Raw genomic sequence first — 26,258 nt, forward strand, 5'->3', positions numbered from 1 at the left:
AATTGTGTTAGACGCTTCGTCCGTGTTGCTTTTACTGTCTCTACGTTAACGAGGAGCTGGCCAACTACTACCGAATACCAACGTGGACAACTTTACATTAAAAGGTGTACTTAAACACCTTACGTTTCCTTTTCCCTACTTCCCTCATCCGGGCTGCTGCGAGATGAACCCCAGCGTTGCCCTTACCCGAGCCGCTTCTCCAACTTCAACTGGACTCGCCCTATTTGCAAAAGGGTAAAATTGTCATCCACCCGACGGCATAGCGCAAAGCGACAAAAGAATGCCACACGGGTTCCTCGAAAAGAAAGCTTCGCAGTTGCAGAACAACTCTTCCTTGTCCAGGAATCGAAATAAAACCAGGACGTTGTGTGGGGTTCGACAACATGTAGACTGTTTCTTCAACTGGGGAACTTTGTCTGACGAACCCATCTCGGTTTCTTCCTTTGCGTTTCGTGCTACTTTCTTTCAACTGTCTATTAACAATTTATTTATCTCTCTGTCAATCTATCAACGTATCCATTTGTCTGTCTATCTCTCTGTCAATCCATCAACGTATCTATCTCTCTATCTATCTCTTTATCTCTGTATCAACCCACCAAGGTATCTATATCTATATATATATATATCTATCTATATATATATATATATCTATCTATATATATCTCTATATCTATCTATCTGTCAATCCATCAACGCATCTATATCTATCTGTCAATCCGTCAACGTATCCATATATCCATCCATCCATCTATCTATCTATCTATCTATCTATCTATCTATCTATCCATCCGTCCGTCCGTCCGTCTGTTCATTTATCGATCCATCTATCCATTTGTCTATATCTATCTATCTATCTATCTATCTATCTATCTATCTATCTATCTATCTATCTATCTATCTCATGCTACTTTCGGGTACATAGCAACTCTTGCATGTCACCGCCGAGTCGATTTGCGTGGAGCTTACACGTCATCGTACCACTCGAGCACGATCCAGTCGAGTTGCGAGCGTGCGCGTAAAGCAATAACATATCGAGCGTATATAGACCGACCTGGCTGATGCGGTTGAAGCCGTACTGGCGGAACCGCTCGTCGTAGAAGGGCGCCGAGTTGCGGCCGAAGTAGAACGGCTCCCAGGGGTCGCGCCACAGCACCTCGAACAGCACGGCCAGCCGGTCGCCGGGCGGCTCGCGCTGCCAGGCCTCGTAGTCGGTGTGCTTCTGGCACTTCCAGCACAGCTCCAGGTAGAACGGCCGGGCGTCCATCGCCTCGACCCGCTGCAGCAGGGACGCCTTGTCCCGCGGCGAGGGCACGCCGTCCCGCACCTGCGTCCGGCAAGCAGGATGCGTCCATTCAAGGATATCAGGGGGGGGGAGGGGAGAGGGATCGTGTTGGACCGCGCCGCAGGAGGAAGAGTGTCGTTCGCCGACAGGCTTATGTGCGTGGGCCGCGAAGGAGGAAAACAAAACTAGGAGGGAGCGCTATACGCCACCCGGTCAGCCTTGGCAAAGCCAATTCCTCCGTGATGCCATTCCTTTCGCTTTCTTCCGTTTTTTTTTCCCCCTTGTCAAAAAAGTCGGCTTGACACGTCACCTCTGACACTCGGCATTCAGGTTAGGCTTTTTTTCTTTTTATGAGTCAGCATTTCTATGCCTACCCAACGGGAAATTTGTCCGTCACGTGAGACAAAGAGTAGCTCATACCCCCGTAAGCAAGCAAAAAAAGAAACGAAACATTTCTATAGTGTTTGAGCACCGTTGTCTGCACGCGTGTATTGCGCGAAACACATTTGGGCACGTGTTGCTTCCAGAAATCTGCCTTGTTTTCTAAATACTACAGTGCTATATACGTGCTTCGCTTTCTTTCTTCTTTTTTTTTTCCTAGACGAGCTGCACTACGCGACATCGGATAAATACTCCGTAATAAGCCTGCTCTCAATTTGACTTTCCTGTCACCGCGACAAAGCATACCCCTCCTGACTGCGAGGTCGTCTGTTCGAGTCACGTGCTTGATAAACTTTTTTTTTTTTTGCAGTGAAGCTGTATATGGCTGGCCGATTCGTCTGTCCGTACGCCGAAAACTCCGCGTGCGCGACCCAATTCGTACGCTCGAAAAAAGAGAGAGAGAGAGAGACAGAGAGGCGCGCGATTGGCTGCGCCAGTAGAGTGACGCCGTTGCTCTCTATCGCAGCCGAGCGCGCGCGCAGCACTTTCTCTCCGGCTCCGAAATGGGTAGGGCACGCGTCGTACGTAAGTACTCCTGATGAGCAGGCAGCTTTCGATCAGCAACGCCGCGAGCAGAACCGGGAACGTGGTCGTCTATGCCGTCCCGATGCTGCAGCCCGGGCGCAACAAGAAGCTCGCACAGCCCAGCGCAAGCAGCAACTGCGTGCCCTTGCTCCGGCAGCCTACCAAGCCGCCGTTTAATGAACCGTCGGTAATAACCCAGTGATAGACACCGCGGCCGCACGTTTCAGCTTCGCTGGTTAACCATCTGTACGGAGTGCTTGGGCGATGACATTTTTTATGTGTGGAAAGACGGATACGTGGTATAGGTGCGAGTATATATATATATATATATATATATATATATATATATATATATATATATATATATATATATATATATATATATACACAGAGAGAGAGAGAGAGAGAGAGAGAGAGAGGGAGAGAGAGGAGTACAACTGACAGTGGTCTCCTCCTGACCACCGTGATCGAATGTCCCTATGCTCCTCGAAGAGGCATAATGTATCAAGCAAGCTACTCAACAACACTTTGCAGTGTTTTGATCACGGTTCATATCGTCGATCCGTCACTTGAAAGAGGTGCGACGTAATGGCAACGTCTTTCTCTTGCATTTACCGCTAAATCGCCACTCATATTTCTTTTTCTGCACTATTATACGATTTCTCGCTTTGCCTTCTGCGGTATAATACTCTTTTTCCCTTGTTTCACCTCCAGGTATGAAGTGGAGGGTTCCTGCTATATGGAGCGGAGAGAGCGGGGGTTGTAGCTAGATGCCGCTTGAGCGCCCGCAGAGCAAATAATACAGACGCGTTGTAACTGCGAATTCATTTAGTGTTAATGTTCGCTATACCGAAGTTCGTGTTCATGGCTGGGCTTAGAAGCGAAATTCCCCGGCAAAAAAAGTCACCAGGTTTCTCTCTGGATACTTTTTTGGGTCGGGCAAACGCGACAAAGGAAACTGCAGTGGAACAAGAGAATGTCGCCACCATAGAGGTTTCATACAATTACTGGAGGGTACTGTGGGCGCTGATGTCTGTCAGAGTTGCCAGCAGGGCAGCTCAGCCAGCGTGAGAACCATGGGTATAGTACATGGATTTGTCTAATCCTTGTCCTCCTGGCTTTAAGTGGCTTCGTGACTTTGCAAAGTGATCATTTTTTGAGAAAGTTCCACGTTATATAACCAATAAAATAAACATCAGAATTGTCCAACGGCAGCATTCGAACACAGGACAGCTAGCGCAGCAGCCCGATATTGGAACCATTACGACACGGACGCAGGGACAAGCGCAACGACTGCAATTAACAGATAGTATGGATGCTTGCAGAGTCTTATTACACTATGCGGCAAAAAAAAAAGTATTTGAAATTAAGACCAATTTAGGCCCGGATAAAGCGTAATAAACGAAGCCACAAGGGCGTCTGAAGTCCTAAGCACGAAGATTAGACAAATCCATGTAGTTCTCATTATTCCCCACGGTGGCTGAAAGATCGCAGCGCCACAGCTCCCTCCAGTTTTATATGAGACTCTATCGTCGCCACCGATGGCACCGCGCCCGCACGAGAACGTGAGCCGCCAACGAGATAAACATCACCACGAGGGTGCGGGCACGATTATGCAGACGCGCGCGAGCATGATCAGTCAGCTTTTTATCACCTCATGCTTCCTTCTTTATTTTTTTTTTTACTCGCGTATCAAGAACCCGTTTCACTGGCGTCAATTGCAATACATTACAAAAAAATCACCGTTATCTCCTCAGTGGTTTACGTACTCCAGGCTGCGTGGCGCCAGCGGCCTAGTTTTCAGGTGGCCGCTCCGTCATCTCAGGCTATAAGCTCGTCGTGTCTCAGGCTATAACAGCTCGTGTCTCAGGCTATAATAGCTCATGTCTCAGGCTACAACAGCTCGAGTCTCAAGCTATAATAGCTCGACTCTCAGGCTATAACAGTTCGTGTCTCAGGCTATAGCCGTGCATCTCAGGCTATAAGCATCTCAGGCCACAGCTCGTGCGCGCGCGCGACCCGCGGTCTCACCTCGAAGGCCGGCGCCACGTAGACGGTCTTGTCGTCGCGGTGCGAGTCGACGAACAGCCGGTTCTCGCGGGCGAACGCCACGAACTGGCCGTGCAGGCCGTCGTTCGGGAGCAGGTCGACGTCGAGCACCAGCACGAACTCGGTGAGCGCGTTGCGGCGCGCCACGTTTCGCAGCAGGTTGACCGGGTACGACACGCCGAGGTCGTAGTTCTCCGGCCCGGGCACCGAACGCTGGAGCCTCGCGGCCAGGGAGTCGCACGACGCGGACGCCCCCAGGGGCGAGGAGGTGGCGTCGACGGAGTTGGTGCCGCCGCCGCTGCTGCTCCTGTTGTCGTCGGGTAGGAGGCTGGAACCGGCGTCCGGGGGAAGGTGCGAGCCGGGGCTCTTGAGAGGGTAGACCAGGTGGAAGCTCGCGTTGTACCTGCGGGAGGAGCGTTCGGGTCGAGATGAACGGAGCCGGGTTTTTATACGCTGTCTCGTATTCTGTCCGCGGGTCGAAATCACTCTTCCACCGTACCTGACGCCTAGGCTTTTCAGAAGTGTAGGCGCTCCTGGCAATCAATGCGTCAGCCAATCGATCAACTAATTTATTTATTTATTTATTTATTAGTCGATCTATTGATTTTACCTGACGCCTGGGCTTTTCAGAAGTATAGACACTCCTGACAATCAATGCGTCAGCCAATTGATCAACTAAAAATTGATTGATTGATTGATTGATTGATTGATTGATTGATTGATTGATTGATTGATTGATTGATTGATTGATTGATTGATTGATTGATTGATTGATTGATTGATTGATTGATTGTACAGTGACGAGTGATATCCTTGATTTTCCCGACCGAACGATCGACCAACAGACTCGAACGACTGACGGCTGCGTCGACTGACCGAATTGCGTGGATGACCCGTTCGGCAACCATTCCGCGCCCAACGACCGACCGATCTGACCGACCGAACGACTGAGCGACTCAGCGACCGACAACACGCGGCGACCGATTCCCGGCGCGGCTCACCTGAGCGCTGGCACGCACCGGCGCAGCTGCACCAACACCTCGACGACCAGCGACAGCTGCGACCGGGGCGCGAACACGGTGACCGCCAGGGGCCCCCGCCAGCGTTCGCTGAGCGCCACGAGGTAGTGCAGGTGGTTGGCCGTGCTCTGCGTCACCAGGGTCACGTCCGGTCGTACGTGGTTCCGAGAGCCTGCAGGGGGAACAGCGCCACCTCTTTTTTATTTCTTTTTTTTTTTTACAGAAGGCACTTACACACGAGCGCGTTAGGGCGCTTGAAGCTCGATGATTTAAAAAGCGTTTTGTTTTTTCTTCTCCAGAGCGACGTTTAGTAAACAGCGCTACAAATTCTGTTTTTCTGTCTGACAAATTGTCGTCATTCTGTAGCGCCTGCGTTCTTTCTTTATTGTGATGTAACTGATACACCCTCTCAGAAAAAAGAAAGAAGTTTCTGTAATTAAGTGTGGTTTACTACGCAGTTCCTTTTGTTTATGCTTTTCGAATGTGTTTATGGTTTTCCTTTCTTTTAGTTTTCAGTATTGTATGCATCAGTGATTTATTTGATGGTCTAGCTCTTTGAAACTAGAGTTTTAATTCGAGTCCGTCGTACATTCTTAAACAACAATTATCGCCATCCGCCTTGCTTGCATTTCCTTTCTTGAAAACGCTGCGCTCGCTACATTCCTGTCGAGAATGATATGCCACGCTGATAACGCGCAAGCCGTTCGTGACTTGGAAGTACCGGGCTCGCCGCGTTAAAGAAAGGAAATGCGGACAAGACAGGTGACGATTATCGTTGTGTGGTAAAAGGATGCAATTTCGCTTAAGAGTGCAGACGGCAGGACCACGAAACGGTACAAAAACGGCCGACGGCGCAAAGAGTAAAAAAACGCGTCAAAAAACGCTCCGATTCACGTCAAATTCCTCAGGAAGGTTCCTGTGAACAAAATAAATTAATGGCCCTGAAAAGAAGACTTGGCACATTTCGGCCTGGCTGGGAATCGAGCGCGGACCTCCGGGGTCCGAGACGAGCCCGCTTCTCCGACGCCACGGCGACTCCACGGTTCTGGTTGGCTAAGGGCACATTCACACCGGCGACTTGAGGAGGTCGCGCGACCATTTGCGACTCGCAATCAAAAAGCGACCGAAGGCGACTGATGTTCACACCGGCAAGCCCGGCTGAGCGCGACCCGCAAGTCGCAATCCCGGAGATTATCGTTCTCAGCGAGAACTCTTGGGATCTACGCGGAATTTGAACGCGACGCCAAAGGAGGCCGGATGTAGACACACGAAAGATCACTTCCGGTGCACCGCTGATTGGTTTATCAGTTTTGCGACCACGGTCGCGCGACTGAAAAATCGCGCAGAGAGCGACTGGCCCAAAATGGTCGCTTTTCAAGAAAGGCGACCGTTTGCGACCATTTGCGACTGGTCGCTTTGCGACCAACTTGGTCGCGCGACCACTGTCAGTCGCCGGTGTGAATGTGCCCTAAAGGTGTGCCTAGTGCGTGCGTTACTGAGCACGTGACCGCGCAACCAATGGGCAGTACGTGGCGCCCGGTCACGAGTGTATAAAGTGAGCGCGTTCATGGCGATCCGAGGTCTACAAATGGTACAATGCTTTCGCATTCCAACATGTTAGCAGTGTTACGTGTGTCTGCCGAATTTCGCAGCGAAAGCTGTATATGAATAACCTTCTGTAGTTTTTTTTCGGCGTCCGGCAACAGAAACGGACTTGGCCATTTCTAAGAAAACCATACGGGAGCAGTGTGGCAACGCAGATGTCAAAATGCAGGACAGATTAGAACGCTTCCCGTGAACAATAGCGTGGCGTCGAGGTTATCGCAGTATATAAGCAGGAGAGGCATCGGCGCTAAAAACAGCTGCGTTATCAATGGGGCGCACACGTATAATTCGTACACCCGAAGAACAACATGCGTACGAGGAGCGCCGAAGGGAGCGGGAACGAGAATGTAAACGCCGCCGGCGCGAAACGACCAGCGACGAAGAACGTTCCCGCGATGCTCAACGAAAACGACAATCGCGAGCCCTGGCACCTCGGAACGAGCAACGACGCCAGACTCACCACACAAAAAATGACAACCATTCCATTCTGTGAAGATGGAATGGCAGCGAAAGCACTTTGCTTTTTGTTTGAGAGCTTTCACTGTCGTCAGCTTTTGTTGCCATTCCATCTTCACAGAGTAGAATAGTTGTCATTATTTGCTGTACTTAGGGTGCGGTTTATTCCACAGCGTTTTCTTTTTCATGAGTGGTTATTGTGCATTTGCGGGTGTATTTATTGTGTCTTATTTGTTGCTGTTTCTAGTTTTGAATACTCTACATGTGTGCTTATACGTACTTTCATCTTTTTAGCACTTACCTGGCGTGAAAAATACTATGCAATACTATATTTCACTCGTATGCACTTTCAATTTTGTATCTTTGTTATTCCCTGCCTTCCGTGTGATATATGACATGTAACCAGGAGCCACGGACCCAGTCAAGCTACCTCAGGCTACCGAGTTCGATTTTTGTCGGGGGGGGGGGGGGTCCCTCTCAAAGTTTGGGAGAATAAACTTTGAGTCTGATTATGACTTGCTAAGCATAAACACCTTGTAGCTCCACCTTCGCTCAAAGGTGGACGGGAATGTGAAAGGTACACGAAAGAGCAAGCTAATCCCTGTATTCTCAAACGATGCTTCACTCCATGATGAGGATGATGATTTATTGACATCCCTTATAAAACGGGACTGTGACAACTAGTCACCTCGCCTGTGTGATTTATTCAGATATGCTTAATTAAGGGAAAATGAGACATGCACCCAATCTTAGCAATTGCTACAATGGTTGGGTGGATGTCTCATTTTCCCTTAATTAATTACTTCTCTCCACCTTGCAGGTTTGTGCAGAACTATTACGTCGAATTCAGACATGCCACACAAGTTTCTCATTCTGGCATTATTTTTATACATCTCCTTAATTTTTTTTCTTTTCATTTTCTGCCTGAAAGCTTCTCCGTCTACCTTCTACCGCCACCATCGAGTTGTACACAACTCCGCTCTTCGACTGCAGAAGACACTACGTTTCTCGAAAATTGCCATATATTTTCGGTGAAGCGCTCTGAAACCGATGGGTAGCGCTGCCACTTGCTTTCTAGAGTCGAGGTGAAGTATTAAATGGCAGAATGTGTCTAGAATAGAGAGGCGAGTCTCTTTTACGACTGGTGAAACACTTTAGCCGGGCCCTGCGTTTGTCAAAAAATATATATACATGGTGATCAACTTCGTGTTACGGAATTTTTTTTAAAAAAAAACAGCCTGTTGCAAGTAGCATAATTCTTACTACTTGAGCTAGATTATTCAGTGAGACGGACATGACTTGAACGAGAAATCAAAAACATACACGTTCAACGAATTAACAAACGTTCGCTAACTGTACTCTGACTTAATTACTTTAAGACACATATTGCAATTTACGAATAGTTTGCAAGGCGTATCGACAAGAAACGAATTTCCATAATTACGCCAGTTCGGAGATATCCACCGACAAGCTCGCCGTAAAAAAAGAAATGCACAGTTGTTCCACTTACTTTTTAAACAAAACGCTCTTTTATGCTTTGAAGCACAAAAGTAACTGGAACGACCATGTATTTCTTTCCGCACTTTGGGAAACAGTATCCCGAAACTGGTGTCACCCTGTTCTACACACATGCACTTTATTTTTTCCACTTGGACACTCCTAATGCTAACAACGCATTAAAAGAAATGGCTAACGCCAAGAAAGGAGAAATATCTGTCTAACGTGCATGGCCTCCGTCTGTTACATTCAAGAAGTGGAGCTCCTTGCTAATAAAAAAAAAAAAAATCACGGAGAAGCTCCTCTGATGGTTCTCTAAGTATGCGTAAGCACTGTGCAACTGGCTCCTCTCCACGCAACCTGGTGTCATTATCAATGTTATGGAACTTGATCCGACCAGCATAAACCCTTATTAACCCTCATCGGTCGTTCGCTTATCATGTTTAATAGCAAACATGATAAGGCAGGTTTAATTGAGATACAGTTCATTACGACACTCGAATCTACGACCATCTGTGTTAATTAAGGTAAAGTTAATTAGCCACAGTTAATTGAGATAGTTAATGCATTCGAGCCCTCGACCTTTGGTGGGAGTCGAAGTTACGACCTTTTGTGTTAATTAAGGTGAATTAGGGTTAATTTAGCGAAGTTGTCGCAAAACCGCCACTACATTTATTGAGGGTGGGTTGCAATGCTTTAATGTTGGTTTGGATGCTTGTTTTGAGCTTGTTCTTTATTGAAACGGGCGTTGTTCTCTGTGTTGTACGGGTGATTTCAATGAATGTATGCACTGTTCGCTTCACTTTGCTGAGCGCTTGTAGCCTCTGCCTTACGTGGGCATGAGCACATTCTTTAGCAAACAGCGCGAATAACGGGACACAGAAAAGAGACACACGACACAGGCGCCTGCCAGTTTGCGCCGTGGCTGCCAGTTTGCGCCTGCCAAAACCATGATCTGATTATGAGTCATGCCGTAGTGGGGACTGCGGAAATTTTGGCCCACCTGGGGTTCCTTAACGTGCACCTAAATCTAAGTACACGGGCGTTTTCGCATTTCGCCCCCATCGAAATGCGGCCGCCGTGGACGGGATTCGATCCCGCGAGCTGGTGCTCAGCAGCCAAACACAATATATCCATTAAGCAACCGAGGCGGGTGCTGGCGCATGCGTGATTCCAACGAATGTGTGCACTTTTCGCTTCACTTTCCGGAGTGCTTGAAGCCTGCGTCACCTGGCGGGTCGGCACGGTATTGCACTGACTCCGAGATCGGCCCACATTTTTTTTTTTTTTTTTGCCCACGGACGACGCCAAGAGAAATAGCCAAGGCTAACATCTTCGCTGCAAAAAAAAAAAAAGTGAGGGAATACTTGCGAAATAATGTGTCACAGCGTGGCATTTCAACCGCTTCTGGTATTTCCCTTGTGGAAGTAAGCGCCCACCCCGTCCACCTTTTCTTGTCTTCGACCGCAATTAACTGCGTTGTTAATATGTTCATACGTCTTACCGACTAGCCCAAACCAGCAGTCTCCTCAGTATAATACGGTATACACGCACGAACAGGAAGAGGAGCACTCACCGAGCAGGCTGTCGGCGCGCGCGAGGAAGTTGACGATGTGGAACTCCCCGCTGGAGTCGAGCACGGCGCTACGCCGGATGGCGGCCAGCATCTGGGTCCGGTCCTCGAAGGCGTCGCGCTGCGCCAGCGACGCGTCGGCGCCCGCCGACGCCGCGCCGCGGCTCTTGCGGGCCTCGAGCCGCGACAGCAGGGCGATGTGAACCACCTGGGCACAGAGACATGCGGGTTATGATAGGCAGACGGGCTTTGCAGACGGGCATAGCACACGGGTGATAGCAGACGGACAGACGGGCAGCACTGAACCTGCTACATTCGCCAAGGAATTGCCGCGGTCCCGTGTCCCTATGATACGTAGGCAGACGGGCTTAGCAGACGCGCATAGCAAACGGGTGATAGCAGACGGACAGACAGGCAGCAGTCAAACTGCTACGTTCCCCAAGGAACTGCCGCGGTCCCGTATTCCTATGATGCATAGGCAGACGGGCATAGCAGACGCGCATAGCACACGGGTGATAGCAGACGAGTGATATAGCAGACGTACAGCAGGGAACCTGCCAAATTCCCCGAGGAACTGCCGCGCTGCACCTTGCCTTTCGGAAAAGAAAGGCACGTTTTCAAAGTTGTCCATCGTACAAAATGCGCGCGTGATCGACGTTTTCAAATAAAAGAAGTACGTGTCATGTCTCGAGCACGAATATTTACACTCATCCTAGTAACGTCCGGCGAGATTGGCTTGAGAGTATGCGACCAGTTCCAGGAGAAAGGTATCGAAAGACTGTAGGGTATAATGTTTTGCGATGCCACCGCTACTGTGACTCACGAACTTCTTTGTTTCCCTCTGCGAGGTAAGCCGTAAGCATAATTTTTATTGCCAAGCATGCTCTTCCTCACGCTTTTCGGCACTTTGAGGCAAGGTAAAGGAAAGGTAATGTTCCGTTAGGTTAAAAATAGTTTAAGGTAGGATGGTGGTGGCGGTGTCAGTCAGTGTCTCGCCTCGCTTTAATGAAAAAGAAGTAGCACTTTCGCCGGAAAGGCGAAGCATCGATTGCGATAGCAAAATAGTGCACAGCTATACAAAGTGCGGACAGTAGTTTTATCGGCCGTACAAGCTTCGCAACGGCCGCTTGCTAACTAAATTAACAAGCATGGTGCAAGCGCGCACGGGCAAACATGAACGCATCACACTCCATGACCGAGAATCGACGCTCCCTGTGAAAACAATGGCGTGAGGAAGCACGGCAGCAGCAGCGAGCGAAGTGACCTTCGTGCTGTGTATCGCATCAACGCAAACTGAACAGCGAGAACACAGCATGCACGAAGTGATGAGCCGTCTGCAGATCCCTTACAAGGTATGGCGCGCGCGACCACGCACAGTCGTGCAAAGTGCGCTCTTGTTGGCGGAGTCAAATGTCGCGCGAGATTGAGCCGCGATCGCCAGTTTCTCATGCGCACGGTCACGAAATGCGCAGTTGCTGCCAGAGCACAACGCCGCCCCCCCCCCTCCCTTCCTCGATCGCCCCACAGGCTTTCGCGCGACGGAAGACTGTGCGTTCGCTCTCCGCTTTCTCTTTCGCGTGCGTCAGATTGAGCCGCGATCGTCGGCTTCCCTTGCGTGCCTTCACTCGCACATGCAGCATACGACGCGCAGCGACGGTGTTATCGCCCTGGGAATTTACGCGGAACATCACGGCGACGGTAAGAAATGCACCTGTAGTGTCCAATAATGTGCGACCAACGGTGGAATGAACCTCGCCCGCCGAGCACAGCGTCTCGGTGCGCGCACCTCGTGCCACTTCCTCATCTTCTTTGTTTGTGACTCGTGCTTTGAGACACCGTGTTAGATTGCACAATCTCCAGGACAGGCCCAATTTCCGCAGTAGTTTCCTGAAAAGCGCGCTGCGCAGAAATTTTGCGACGTTGCACTGACTCCATGGTCGGCCAAGTTACTAATGCTTCAACATTTCTTTGCCCGAGTACAAATGTCGTCGTCGTTTTAACGGACACCACGTGACAATAGCCATAGGTACGTACGATTTGCATAACACTTATCGCTGATGACGTCATAAACCGTGTTTGCCTCGCTAAGGCTCATCTACTACCTATGTAGAAACTAACCATTGCCACGTCGTAAACTCGCGTCGAACGGCCGGCGTATAAATTGTGCGGTTGCCGCCATATGATCGTCTTAAGCATGGTCGTCGTTGCGTTGCTGTGGTCACAGAAGACGTACGCTTATGACGTACCCCACGCACGCACACACACACAACACTCAATTTACACAAACACGGTTGACCCCCTGGCATCCCTCTGCGGAACCCCAGAAAATGGCAGATAGGCAGGCACCGGCAGAATAGTTCGCATAACATCGATTTCCACAATGCGCGGTACCTGCACAATCTTTTTTTTTGTCTGTTTTAAGCAGCAAAAATTCACACTTACGTACCATGCCGCATTCCGCAGATCTTTTTTTCAATATGTTATTTTCTTATTGTGATAGCAATTATATGGACACTCCACGCGCATTTCTTCCATTGGTGTCGACGTCGCGGTAATGTTCCGCATAAAGACCACGGGCGATAACATCGTCGCCGCGCGCAGTATCCTGTATCTGCGAGTGAAAGCTTGCGAGAGTGAGCAGACGATGGGGGCTCGATCTCGCGTGCGCAAGGGTGGAAACCGGGGAGGAAGCGCGCCGTCTTCCGTCGCGCGCAAGGCACTGGGGCGGGGCGAAGAGGGAGCTGTTCTACACCGGCGGACACTGCGTACGGCGCGGCCACCCGGGCCGTATCTCCAAGCGATTTGTGATGAGTACAGTCTAGGTACACCAAGGCCTAATCACTCCGCACGCGCGCTGTTCTCACCGCTTAGTTCGGGTTGAAGGGAGAGGCAGCACGAAGGTCACTCCGCTCGCTGCTGCTACCGCGCTTCCTCACTCCAGCGTTTTGACAGCGAGTTTCCGCGGTGATCGAGTGAGATGTGTTCATGTTTGCTTGAGCGCGCGTGACCCCATGCTTGTTAATTTAGTAAGTAAGCGAATGTTTACAAGTTTACACGGCCGATAAAAATACTATACCTTTATTAGTAGTTTTAAACTACTAATAGCTTCGTATAGATTACTACTAATTTGCCTTCGCAATCGTTGCTTCGCATTCCGGGCGAAACTGCGACTTCTTTTAATGAAATGCCTTTAGCCGGGTGGATGTTTGCCCGCAATTTTTTTTTGGCTGGTTCTATAAAAAAACATTTTTTTTTATTTTCTCTATATCCTTAGTGAACACTTTAGACTGACACGGCTTTCGTGCATTTATATCCAGGGCTAAGAATGAGAGAGAGCCCGGAGCAGTAAATTTCGGAAATATTTATGCAATTTTATTTCAATTTCTTCCAACTTCAACATGGCCGCAATTAGTACATGACCGGAGTAGTTGGAGAAGTATGGGAGAGGCCTTTGCCCTGCAGTGGGCGTAACCAGGCTGATGATGATGATGATTTCAATTTTTAGATTACTCCACGGCTCCAAACTTTCAGCGGTACACATGTCTTGAGACAGGCGCATGAGGCAGCGCAGAACGTGTGAGTGGCCAAATTCTAGGATACTGATCGGAACCGGTACGTAACACGAAAACAAAAACAAAACGTACAATAACGAGCATATTTCAGCACCAAATAGAGGTAGGGGGAAAAAAAGAAGAACCCGTTCAAAGCCCAAACGCGCTCTGAGGCATCCCAGAAGAGTTTTAACGTTGCTGTTATATAGTGAAGAGAAGTTAAACTACACACTGTGTATTCTTAATTAAGCAACGAATAATCGCAGGGGGTCGGTCCGGCATTGGACAAACTCTAGGACTGACCCGTATATATATATATATATATATATATATATATATATATATATATATATATATATATAGATCGCAGCAGCGTCGTCCACACCTGAAGCTGCACGTGATGAATTCGCGTATAGTTGTGTTCAGGGGGCGTTACGTGTTCGCGCGTGTAGAGGGCGAGGCAGCCGAATCAGCGGTTCCCTTGAAAACACAGGTGAGCCGAACCGTGCAGATACGATCACATCAGGTTCGAGGAACCAAGCACGCGCTCGCCACCGAGTCGAATATTTTGAGCAGCGACTACCTAATTAATATGCTTACTTCGCGCTCGCAACCGTTACTTACTGCAAGACGGCGAATCGGCTTAATAAGTTGAAAAAAAATTTAACCAGACATTATCAGCCACGTACGGCTCACAGATGACGTTGTTCTCTTCTGCGAACGGCGGAGGTACGATCGAGGGTCTGAACGAGCAAAGCCTAAAACCAAGGTTCATCAAATAATACAAAGAGACCTTGGTCCAATCTCATTAGCTAGCAGAGGTGAAAGGGAGAGGAAGGGAGGGAGAGGGGCGCGGCTTTTGTAACGAATCTGGGAGCGGTGGGCCCGGCGAAGGGATTATTAACATGTTACTCCACATAGCTACGGTGGGGGAAAAAATGAGACGACACACAAAGTGTACGTCACAGACGTGCAACGCACACGGAAGCCACCACAACATGCAACAACCTAAATCGTTAACTAGTTGAGAGCAGTGTCTTTAACGAAGGTTTAATGTCCCTTCGTTGCACGATATGCGCTGTCAGGCCAAGCACGTGTCGTAGCTCAAGGCACAGCTTCCTTTGATGAATATTCACTGCAGATATCAGGGCTGTTCTTTCTATTGTGAATAGCCTATATACAAGAGCATATTGGATAGGCTACTTCGTCAGGTAGGTAGCTCGCAGGGCACGGTGACGATCTTATCCATACATTTAGGATTGCACTCAGGGAATTGCACTTGAGGAAGCAATGTCCGCAGACGGGGGCCTGTATTCGTTGGGAAAGCGCCTTGCGTGGCGAGCGGCTTACATATTTTTGCCAAGTGAATTTCGCTCAGTATGCGTCCGCGTGAAAAGATGAAACGGGACGGGCATATATGTGGCCTTCACGAATCATCGGACGACAGAAGCTGCGTAACTGCGCCCAGTGAAAACGTTCGAACGGCATTACAGGCGCACCAGCTCTCTCTCGGTGTTCAGGACGATGTTCCCGATCCTGAAGCTATAGAGATCGCTCCGACTAGGCATTTGCTCAAGCAGGCTATGGGTGAGTATTTGCCGCCGCCCCGTTTAAGAGGGGAAGGCCCAATTAATCGTCATCATCATCAACATCATCATCATCGTCGTCATTTATTTTTTCCTTAAGGAACCCTGTCGGGGTAATACCCCGACATCATCATCGTAATCATCGCCACGTGAAAATCGGGGCGCTTGCTTATTGCCTGGCGCTTCCACGATTTGCATTGTGAATTCTGTCTTTTCGTGCTGTCGTTTGCCAGGCAGCGTATGCATAGCGCTGCGTATGCTCGCGATGACATAGAACGGCATATATGCATATTATATATATATATATATATATATATATATATATATATATATATATATATATATATATATATAGATTCGAAACATTCTTTTATTAGTTTTGTAGCAAGCACTAGCTCCGCCAATACCAATCGTTCAGAAGCAGCCTCCAGGTGTGTGTGTGTAATATATATATATATATATATATATATATATATATATATATATATATATATATATATATATATATATAATCAGTTCTTTCTATGACATGCCTATAGCAGGATGTAGGTTATCTCGCCGGGACCCTTACTCGCGCGGAAGATGTGCGCTCACGTCTCGATCCCGCAAGCCTTCGCGATCTGTAGGCCCTGCGGCATACGCGCACAGCCCAGAGGTGTGGGGGGAACTAACGCCAGCTGCGACCCCGCAATCTCCTCCGTGACACCTTGCCCCCCCCCCCCCCCACCCCAACCTCAACGCGCACAGAAGCATACGCCGAAACGCGCCCGCGACGCGTTCTTCCTGATCGAAGCCACCGCGCTGCCGGCCATGCAGCCAGCCAGCGTCGTCGTCTTCGTCGTCGTCTCTTCCTCGTCGTGACTCAGCCGGGAGGTCCCGTTCCGCGGCCCCCCCCCCCGCCGGCCCCTCTTCTTCGTCCCGTTACGTGTGTAGTAGTGCACACGGCGCCGCACGTTCACACCACACACGGCGCGGGTTTCAACGTGCGGAGATTCCGTTGACGTCGCAGCACGCAACGCGTATATACGTATTCCCGTTGGCGAGAGGCGAAATGGAAGGGGAGGGGAAAGAGGGGGAAGGGAAACGAAGCTCGCGACGACGGGACGCCACGTTTCGGAGGAGAGCTTCCAAATTAGCGTTCAATCAAGGAAAATGACGTTTAACGGGAATGTCACCGGCTTTCGCGAAAGTCTGGCATGCCACGCGCGTCACTTACAAAGGCGGGAAAAAAGAATAAGCGTTTTCTATCCGTGGCTCGTTTTCCCTCAGTCCACACCCCTCTATAGCTATAGAATTAATGTCACGGCCTACCAGGTCGTGCCTATCGACAGCGACTTCCGCGCGCCGTATAGCGCTGGGCTCCGAGACGGGCTCCGGGGTTATAAGGGTCAGCTTGAATACTGACCGTATCCCAGCATCGATCCCAGCAGAGCTAGGGCAACGGTCCTATTATTAATTTATTTATTCATATTGAAGAGGGCCTCGGACGATTCGAAACGAGAACTATATGCCCCGTGCAAAATGTTTGGAGTGAGGCAAAGAATGCCCTCCGCATTGAAATTACCGCGCAAGCTTTCTGCAGCGACTTTCTATTTTTCTTTTCTTCCAAAATCTCGCCAGCCGCTCCACGCACGGGCGCAGCACGACCAATCACCGGCATCGCCAGCACAGCGCTCTCGTGCGCTGCTATTTCACGGGAGACGTGAGCGCCGGTGAGTACTCCGTCATCTTGAGCTACGAACGGCAGCAGCAAGCAGCTATAGCGCACCGGCAGCAAAGACAAGCGCAAAGACAAGCGCAACGGCAACAGCGCCAAGTAAAGGGAGAGCGACAACATGAAAAACCACGACAACGACAAGAACAAGAACGACTACAAGGACGCGAGGACAAGGCCAAGAACTTTGGTACGACAGTTATAAAACAACCACCAGAAGGACAACTATATACTACAACACATACAGAAAAGGTAAAAAACTACTACTATAGAAGAAAAAAAAACCTGGAAGACAACTATCACTAACCAGACGAAGAACAGCAACCACTACTGCACACAACAAAAACGGCCAAAGAAATGACAACTTACTACTACAACAACAACGACAACAACAACAGAAGGACTGTCACACTGCTACCACGAAAAACAACCAGGAGAACAGCAACGCAGAGGCGCAGAAACTCGGCGCGCGTCGAAGCATAACACAAGCGCACAAGATACGCGTGATGGCGGCGGGGGAGTGGCTCAAGCAGACGAAGCTACACGGCTATAGAGGCCGGACGGGCCGGCAGTGCCGGAGACCCGGGCGTTAATTAAGGATCGCGGCGGCGGCGGCGCGCTTGCACGAGCGAGGCCAGCCGAGAACAGAACGAGACAAAAAGGCGGCAAAAAGGCAGCGATGAATGATCTGGCAGGCGCCACCATCGCGACGATGCTGAGTGGCGGGAACGGGGGGGGGGGGGGGGGGGGCCGGGACAGAGATGGGCCGGCGCTGTTGAAGGGGGTGCATTCGCCGCGAAGCAGTGTGTGCAGAGTGCTTGCTGCACGTACCCTGACGAAAATTGATTTGGTCAGTCTACAGTAGGACGCGCACAGACCTGTTTTTTTTATGTCTACAGGACGGCTATAAGACGCATTCCTGAAACGTCTAAAGTTCGTTGATAAAGAGCTTCTTTTTTTCTGTGATGTTTCTAGGATGCGTATATGCAAACGACCTCAGGCCTTCTGACCTCGCACTTTCTGTCAACTAATATAACAGACAACTAGTATAACAGACCGACTGCTAATAACCTGTTCTTGAGCCTACGAACCACGCCACAACCACGTCTGCAAGGAGACGGAGATTTTAAAAGTACATATCAAAGCCATTGACTCTATGAGTTTGTTTCCAATAAAATGAGGCGTTGGGCACAAAACGCGCAAGTGGCAGCGGTGCCAATTAAGGGCGGCAACTAACGATTTGGCCGGCGTCATCGCGGCACTGAGCGACGGAGGGCGGCTCGGCCACATATAACCAGGACAGCGATGGAGATTCACTCTCCTCGAAGTCGCATCCTGAGAGCTCTACGTTGTATACGTGTGCAAAAACTGGCGCTGTAACTTTCTAACGTAATCTGATATTTGATTGACCGACCGACCGACTGGACTGAGAGATCGATTGATCGATCGATCGATCAATCGGTCGATTGATTGATTGATTGATTGATTGATTTCGACCTCATTAGGCTGCGAAAATCCACTTCCGATCGAGTCAAAGAAACGGCGCAAGAGGAACTGCAGACGACGCGAAATGTAGAGACGAGAAAGCGAGACAGGGGGCGCTACGGTATAGTTTAAGGTCGGTTAAGCTTGGTGGCGCCACCCACCGCCCCGTTCCAAAGGGGACGCTCACAACATCCATCCATCCATCCAGGCGCGAGAAGACGCTCACCTGCAGGACGGCGATGACGAGGACGAGAAGCACGATGAGGCTCCTCCAGATGGAAGGCATGTCAAGCAGACGATGATCATGCTACGCGAGCCGATGTCCACTCCTCCTCCGGCCGCCACTCTGAGCCTCGCGTGCGCCGAGACATCGGTGCGCCAGCTGGACGACCAGGCCGGGAACTGCGAGGGTAGAGCAAGACTGCGTTGTGGAGGGGGAGGGGGGCGCATCACAGGTAGACGCACTGCACTTTATACCCTTCTAGTCACGAATTATCAACCGAGCGCTTCTTTTGCGGCCTTCCAAATTTATGCGCGCTTCTGGAAACACGGCGCATAGCTTTCCGGAAAAACTTCGGGATTGTAGCGGGGATAATTAAGTGACGTCGGGCCAGTGTTCATTAAAAAAAAAATTCATTACGGATATTCACCAGATGTAGACGACGCTGTATAGAGCGAATAGAAGTGATTTTTAATTTTTTTTTTTTTTTACGAGTAGGTGCGATGGATATAATTGCGTTGAAGGTCTTTTAGCGCAAGGAAGAACGCTAAGTAAGTAAGTGATAGAGAGCAACACGTTGAATTTCTCGTCAAACCTTGTGGTGCTGCTCTTAAAATGTTTTGCATCACTCTTCGAACTAAAGCGGTCTAAGACTTTTCTTTTTTTTGGCTAGCAGAGGGCTATACGCTTACATTCAGAGCTATATTCAAGATCTTTATCAACAGCATATTTTGGGCGCTATACAAGTGCAGTCACTACCCTATCGCGTATTCGTTAAATGAGCATTGAGATGTAAGTTACATCTCCATATGGAGACACCGCAACCGATAGGGTTATGCGAGCCAGTAGTATAAAAGTATTCGTGGAAAACAGAGTGCTTTTTTTTTATATACATACAACGGAATGTTGTATGTATATACGAGCGAAAAACGAGGCTCCTTCGTGGAAGCCAGCCGCATAAAACATGCAGGGAAAACAGCGAGCCGGACCGGACGAGCGTTTGAAGATTAAAAGCTGCGAACGCATCCGAAATTCAAGCTACGCGTTCTCCAGCGATGCATATGCGGACGGCGACTGTTCCTCACGAAACGAGCCATGGCCGCAAGCAGCGGAACTCCAACGCCAGGGTCTGTGTTGAACAAAAAAAAAAATGTGATGTATCAACAGCTAATCTGAGTTTCAAAACAACTTCGCAGCGTCCTCGTGCCTCCAACTAGGTTAGCCCCACATACTGTATAGGTAATCCTAATTGTGAAATTTGACAGCGCTTGTTTAGTGTGTGCGAGACATTTTCCACGGTTGTTGTTGTTGTTGTTGTTGTTGTAGGTGGTGGTGGTGGTGGTATTGTTGTTGTCGTACCTTATGGCTCACCCACTGTGGGGGATTGGGTAATTGGCTCAGGTGGATAAGGTCTAATGAATGTAAGTTAAATTTCACTAGGAAGTTTTCAAGAAATGGCACATTCAGTGCGATAGATCGAGCACAATGAACGACGTAGCCTGAACTGAAATGTACCGAAACTAACAACGAAAGAACGAAACGGATTTAACTGGGCAATCGGTTGGAGTTTAAATCCTCTTTCACCTCTTCCCCCATTTCTGCACTTATGTAATTTCTTTTTCCTACCACCTACTTCTTGGCCAGTCCCCTGAAGTCGGAAAGTGAACATTAGTGCGAATCAAAAATGAGAAGGCCCACTATTTCTGAAAATAATGCCGGCGTCGGTGGCCACCTTCGAGGTCTTGTAGAAGTTTCCCATGTCGGTTTCAACCATTTCCAAAAGCCAGTGGAGTGACGGGGTGCCTATTCACCACCTTATCATATCTGATTGGCTGGCAGCTGGGCAGCTATACCTCGCCTTCTCTGATTGGCTCAAAACAGCAACGCGACGGTACTTGACGACGCATTCGCTCCACAATGCACGGAATTAGTCAGTGGTCCACCGCGGAGGCGCCACGTTGCCATACATTATATAGATACCAGTTGTTGCTAGAGCACAGATAACTTTTGTTTTCTTGTTTTCTGCGCCGTGTGCTGCTGCCTCTGCGTGCCCAGTTCTTTGATTACGCGCGACGTGCCACGAAAGAAAGTTGGCGGTACTCTAACCAAGCGCCATCTAGTGTGGTTACTACTAGGGCGAATGGCTGGCATCGTGTACCTGTTGCCTTTATCTTGAGGGCATATCGACATAGGGCAGTCGGGAAGGTGCAATAATATCAGGCTCATGAAACAAAAGCGTTGATCGAAAACACAATCCGCCCTCGGATACTGCGCGACGCCTGCACGCAGTGTGGATGCTCGCGTAATAAGATACTCAAATCTTGGCAGTGCGCAGGGATCAGTTGACAGGAAAGTTTCAACGAGGCGCACGAGTCAACGGAGAAGGAAGAAGCGCGTCTTGAGGTCGAGGCTAGGCATATCAATAATAGCAAAAGTGTGAGCGCTAACCCCAGCCTTCGATTACCTTACACAGAGATGAAATGTCATGCCTATACAGTTATCTTTCCCGTAGGCCCGCGCGTGTGCGCTGATTGACGGTTGGCGCTGCCTATCCCAAGCAATTAAGCGCAGATAAGGTTTGTCTCAACTTTCTTTTCCGGCACTGTGCTACCTTTCAGGTGATAGCCGGCGTTTGTGTTGTCCGTTTCACCCTTCTTGTGTCCGTGTCCGCACGCCTAACTTTTTTTGTAACCTAAATGCGTAAACCAGCCGTCAACATGGTTGAACGACGCGGTAGTTACTTCTCGCGATTGCTATAGCACGGTTAGTTTAAGCACTCCTACATGTAATCTATACAGAATGCGGAAGGAAGCTTGTCATTGTTTGCGTCTGGTGGTGTTATACATACTGTCCAACAGCTGTCACATGTGTTCCTGTAGAGAGGCAAAACATTTTCACTGTTGTTTTGCCTCGTTTCACGCTGCTGTCACGTGGCACGTGTGAAGTGTTTGTATAGCAGTGCTTATTCAAATAAAAGTTTGAGTTGCGAGTCAGCGCCGTGTTTGTCTTTTGCCTACTGTTAGCACTGCTTATCCGAGACGATGAATCTCCATCATCTCCAACATCCTCATCAATCACCAGTTCGCCCAATTAATGATCTTGCTGTGACCAACTATACTGCGAAAAGAGCGCCCCCTAGGTGTCGCTGGCGATGACGTCACTGAGCAGGCATTGAAACAAAGCAGAGGGATATATGCAGTGGCGTAGCAACAGGGGGGCCAGGGGGCTGTAGGGGGGGGGGGGTCATATACGTCTGAAGACACCCCTCTTTCCGCCGACTACACCCGGGGAGGGGAAGGAAGGAAAAAGTGGAGAAGGAAGGCAGGGAGGTTAACCAGTGTAGCGTAACCGGTTTGCTACCCTACACATGGGAGCGCCCGGGGAGGGGGGGTGACAGAACACCTATGGGCCCCGGGTGCCAGACGACCCAGCTACGCCACTGGATATACGATGCAGAATGATGCTCCCTCTACTTTGACCAACCATTCTGAAGAGAAGAAGAGCGTCCGACAGAAGCGTCTATGACCAATGAACGGTTTCGAATCTGGCTTCTCCAAGCCAAGGGCGTATGGAGCGATCCAGTAGCAGACATACTAACTATAACGATGCTCTGTGTCGGGAACGAAGCACACGTGCGGACGAAGGAAAGGACTTAACACGAGCGCAACGTGTTGGTTTTCAATGTTTAGATTGTTCCTTGGTTGTCACGGCGTTGGTTTCACCACCAGATAGCACTTGTAAGGTTCTTTAAAAGGGACACTAAAGAGAAAAAAATATTTCTTCTCGATCAATAAGCAACCGGTATACAATACCAAAAACACCACCCTCGTCACGATAAGACGCTTGGTAAGCCAGAAAAAGTGCAATAGCAAAAGACGGGTGGCGACGCCTCCCTGAAGTTCCCGCACCAGTTCGCTGTGACGTCATGTATATTGACAGCGTCTTCATAGGGCCTAGTTAATGTTTTCTTTTTTTTTAGCGGTAAAGATAGACTACATTGTGTTCTAAAGGAGTCGCAGATTGAACATGACGAGTTTTAGGAACTTTTGCTGAGCCGACGCGGCCTAAACACGAAAAAAAAATACTTTAAAATCCGTGACGTCACAATGACGTGCCGGTGCTGGGAGTTCGGCAAGAAATTCAGAAACTGGAAATTTGAGCTTCATTGTCTCTTCCAATAATCAACCTATTGTTTCGAAATTAACGACAACAGATTTTTTCACAGAACGCTTTATCCGTCCAGGCTAAATTTAGTGTATTGCTTTAGTGTTCCTTTAAGTTATGTTTTTCCAATAAAATTACCAGCTGATAGTTGCGCTCGTGTCGTCTAGTCCTTAACTTCGTCCGCGTGTTTCGTGCACAACCAAAAGTAAGGATATGAACATGTACCAACTCTCCTAGCTTTCAGTAATTCTGCTAAATTATAACGGCCCAAGAACCTTGTATTTTGGCTGATTTGCAGCTACGAAAAGTGTCGCGTTGCGCTGGGCGTTTCACAAGAGCGTTGACTCTCGACTCCTGGCAACGCGGAAAAGTGCGAAAGACATTCGAATCACAGCCCGAATATGCCACCTCACCCCCCCCCCCCCCCCCCACTACGAAGCTTTCCGTTGCCTTGACACGGCCTCCGAAGTTCTGCGCACAACTATCGCCAACGTCTCGTCAGTGCTCATCCTAAAAGTGAGCATCGGCCAATCTCCGAGACTGCTGCCCCGGCATCAAAAGTAACGATCGCCTTTTGGACCACCCACATTAAGGCAAAAGCGTGGCCTTCGAGATCCATTTCTAGTATTCTCGGGGAGCTGTCGCTGACGAGGTGCGAGCGCCCGGAGGCACAGCGTTTCATGCTAAGGATACTGGAGGAAATCCGGCGATAGTTCAATCTTGTGCGCAAGGTGTTATTAGAGCGCAGCTGTTAGGCACCCGTTCCTGAGGCGAGCGTCGGCGTTGTCCTTCGTAGCCGAGCGAGCGAGCACAGGGTGAAAGCGAACGCGGAGCGCAGAGGGAGATGAAAGAGCGCGACAGCGAAGATAACGCGAGGAGGAAAGCAGAGGAGGAGGGTGCAGCGGTACCATGAGGCGGAAAGCGGAGGAAGAGGGTATGGCGAAAGCGTGAGAAGAAAACCGTAGCGCCGCGCAAAAAGGTCTTTGCGGCGACGATGGCTACGAGATGGCGCCAGAGTAGCGCCTGTCGTCTGTTCGCCGATGACGCCATCGATAAGACACACGGCGAGCGCGTCCACTGATGCCATATATGGAAACGAAGCGCTGCATCGGCGGAGGTCTGTCTGCTGTGGATCGCGCCTATGCGTCACCCACGCGCTGCCTCTCGCGGTCTCCCGATCAGCGAGCCAGTCGCGCCCCACTTCGGCCCGTTTGCAACGTGCCGCCCGAGACAGATTGTCCGCGCCAGCCAATATATCGCGAAATGAAAACACGCATAGAGTTGCGCTCAAATTTCGGATTAGGGAGTATCGTAATCGTCGGTGAAATTTTGAATCTCGAATCCCTTAGTTATATTTAACAGTTAGAGACGACCGTCGACGAAACAGACGGTACATAGAACTGCAGAAGGGCAGCGGATTGGGCGAGTTGGTGTTCCCTGGTAACAATAAAATTCAAACAGCGCTAGACGACAGGACCAGAAAGAGGAGGAGAGAAACACGGCGCTGAAACAGTTTTCAAACAAGGCGCTTGAGTCAATAGGCAAACATTTTAAAGTGACTAGTAAGGAACCGGTAAAGAATAAGAAGGAAGCCGTTTCATTATTGAAAGGCATGGGGCTTCTAAGTTTGGCACATAAAGTTAAGGATGCAGAGCGCCCTTTGCTTGAAATTTTCTTCTCGGCAAACACACATTAGCCCAGCGTTCCTTTTCAAGCAATAGTCTCTGAACACCAAACTTGGCAATTAGTGGTATCATCTTACCTCAATAAGCATTTGTCAGCACTTTCCGTGGTTAACCCGTTTGTTGTGCCGAACTCGGAGGCAGTTGTAAAGTTTCCCTTGAAGGGGAACCCGGCTTTGTGCTTTGGTTTTAGCATAGATGTGGTATCAGCGCCGTGTTTGTCTCCTCCTCTTACTGGTCCTGTCGTCTAGCGCTGTTTGAATTTTATGGTATATAGAACACAAATCGAGTAAGGTTTCGAACTTCGCATTATTAATTGTTATAGAACGGCCCTCAAACGCATTCTCGCCCAAATAGCGTTGAAAGAGCAACAAATACGCGTCGTACCGAGCAAGGACAAGAACCTGACGGCCATGACGTCTTTCCGGTCCCCTCAATCATTTCCGCCTCACACAGCCTGCAAAAGCATGGCCTTCGAGATCTGTATTTGTTACCGTCGCTGGGGCGTGCATTCGGACACCACTTGTTGCGCGAAACGTGGCCCCAAACACGAATGTTCATGTACGGCTATCTGCTTAGACTAACAATCCTCTTCAATGGTCGCTGCACAACTTTCTTTTGTAACGGCTCCATGCAGCGCAGTCAATATTTCAACGGGAGCCTACGTACAAGCCAAAGAGGTTTAAAAGAAAAAAATTCGTGAGTCATTCCACTCTGCGAAGGCAGTTGACCAGCTGAGTTGTTTAGCGCAAGACGCAGAGGTGACCCAAAATATTGAACAAAAGTACGGACATATTCATTGCCCTAATCTGTGGTCATCGCGGCGATATAGGCACGCACACACATTGGCGTGTCACCTCTGTTATTAAATGTATCCGTTACGTAAGACAATGAATGGCTCACACTCCCTTAATGGCTCATACCTCAGTAGCCGCGGCCTCCCAATTACGACGACAGAAGCGAATTCTACGCTGGAATGATGAGTGGCAACGGAGCCAGCTGGGGAAGACAACGACGCTCGCGCCATTGTTGTTGATGAAAGTTTTTTGCACAATGGAAGCCAGCTGCGGAAAAAAGACGACGACGCGCGAGCACTGGCACTAGCGCATTCGCGCGGTTGGCGCCGATACTTTTTTAAGTCCTTTTTGAAAAATTTGTACGATACATTTCTTTTTTTTTTTTTTCAAGAACATCTGTACCCGTGTGCCTGGGAGCTCTTAGGGTCCCCCGAGTGACAAGAATAGTTCAAGGGCGCGTTACAGGTTCACAAGCCCACAGGGGTATGTGTCATTGAGCTTGTACCCTTTCCGCACTATCACGAGGATCGGCCCACATTTCTGTTGCCGGACGCCGAAAAAATTACAGAAGGTTAGTCAAATACAGCTTTCGCTGTAAGACTTCTAATGTGG

The 26,258-nt window shown here is 49.3% G+C and overlaps 1 protein-coding gene across 2 annotated transcripts in view; it reads right to left on the reverse strand.

Annotated features, from left to right (window-relative positions):
• The window catches only part of LOC142587970 (beta-1,4-glucuronyltransferase 1-like), a 365,814-nt gene that overhangs the window by 329,256 nt on the left and 10,300 nt on the right, over positions 1–26,258 (reverse strand). For both annotated transcript variants that reach the window (XM_075699370.1, XM_075699371.1), the window contains exons 2-6: positions 19,010–19,185; positions 10,451–10,655; positions 5,299–5,488; positions 4,280–4,700; positions 1,052–1,324 (exon numbers count right to left, since the gene is read on the reverse strand). In XM_075699370.1, the coding sequence (XP_075555485.1) occupies positions 1,052–1,324; positions 4,280–4,700; positions 5,299–5,488; positions 10,451–10,655; positions 19,010–19,069 (1,149 nt within the window). In that variant the 5' untranslated portion in view covers positions 19,070–19,185. The remainder of the gene's footprint in view (positions 1–1,051; positions 1,325–4,279; positions 4,701–5,298; positions 5,489–10,450; positions 10,656–19,009; positions 19,186–26,258) is intronic.

This window comes from Dermacentor variabilis, chromosome 7 (genome assembly GCF_050947875.1).
Source record: "Dermacentor variabilis isolate Ectoservices chromosome 7, ASM5094787v1, whole genome shotgun sequence".
Lineage (NCBI taxonomy): Eukaryota > Metazoa > Arthropoda > Arachnida > Ixodida > Ixodidae > Dermacentor > Dermacentor variabilis.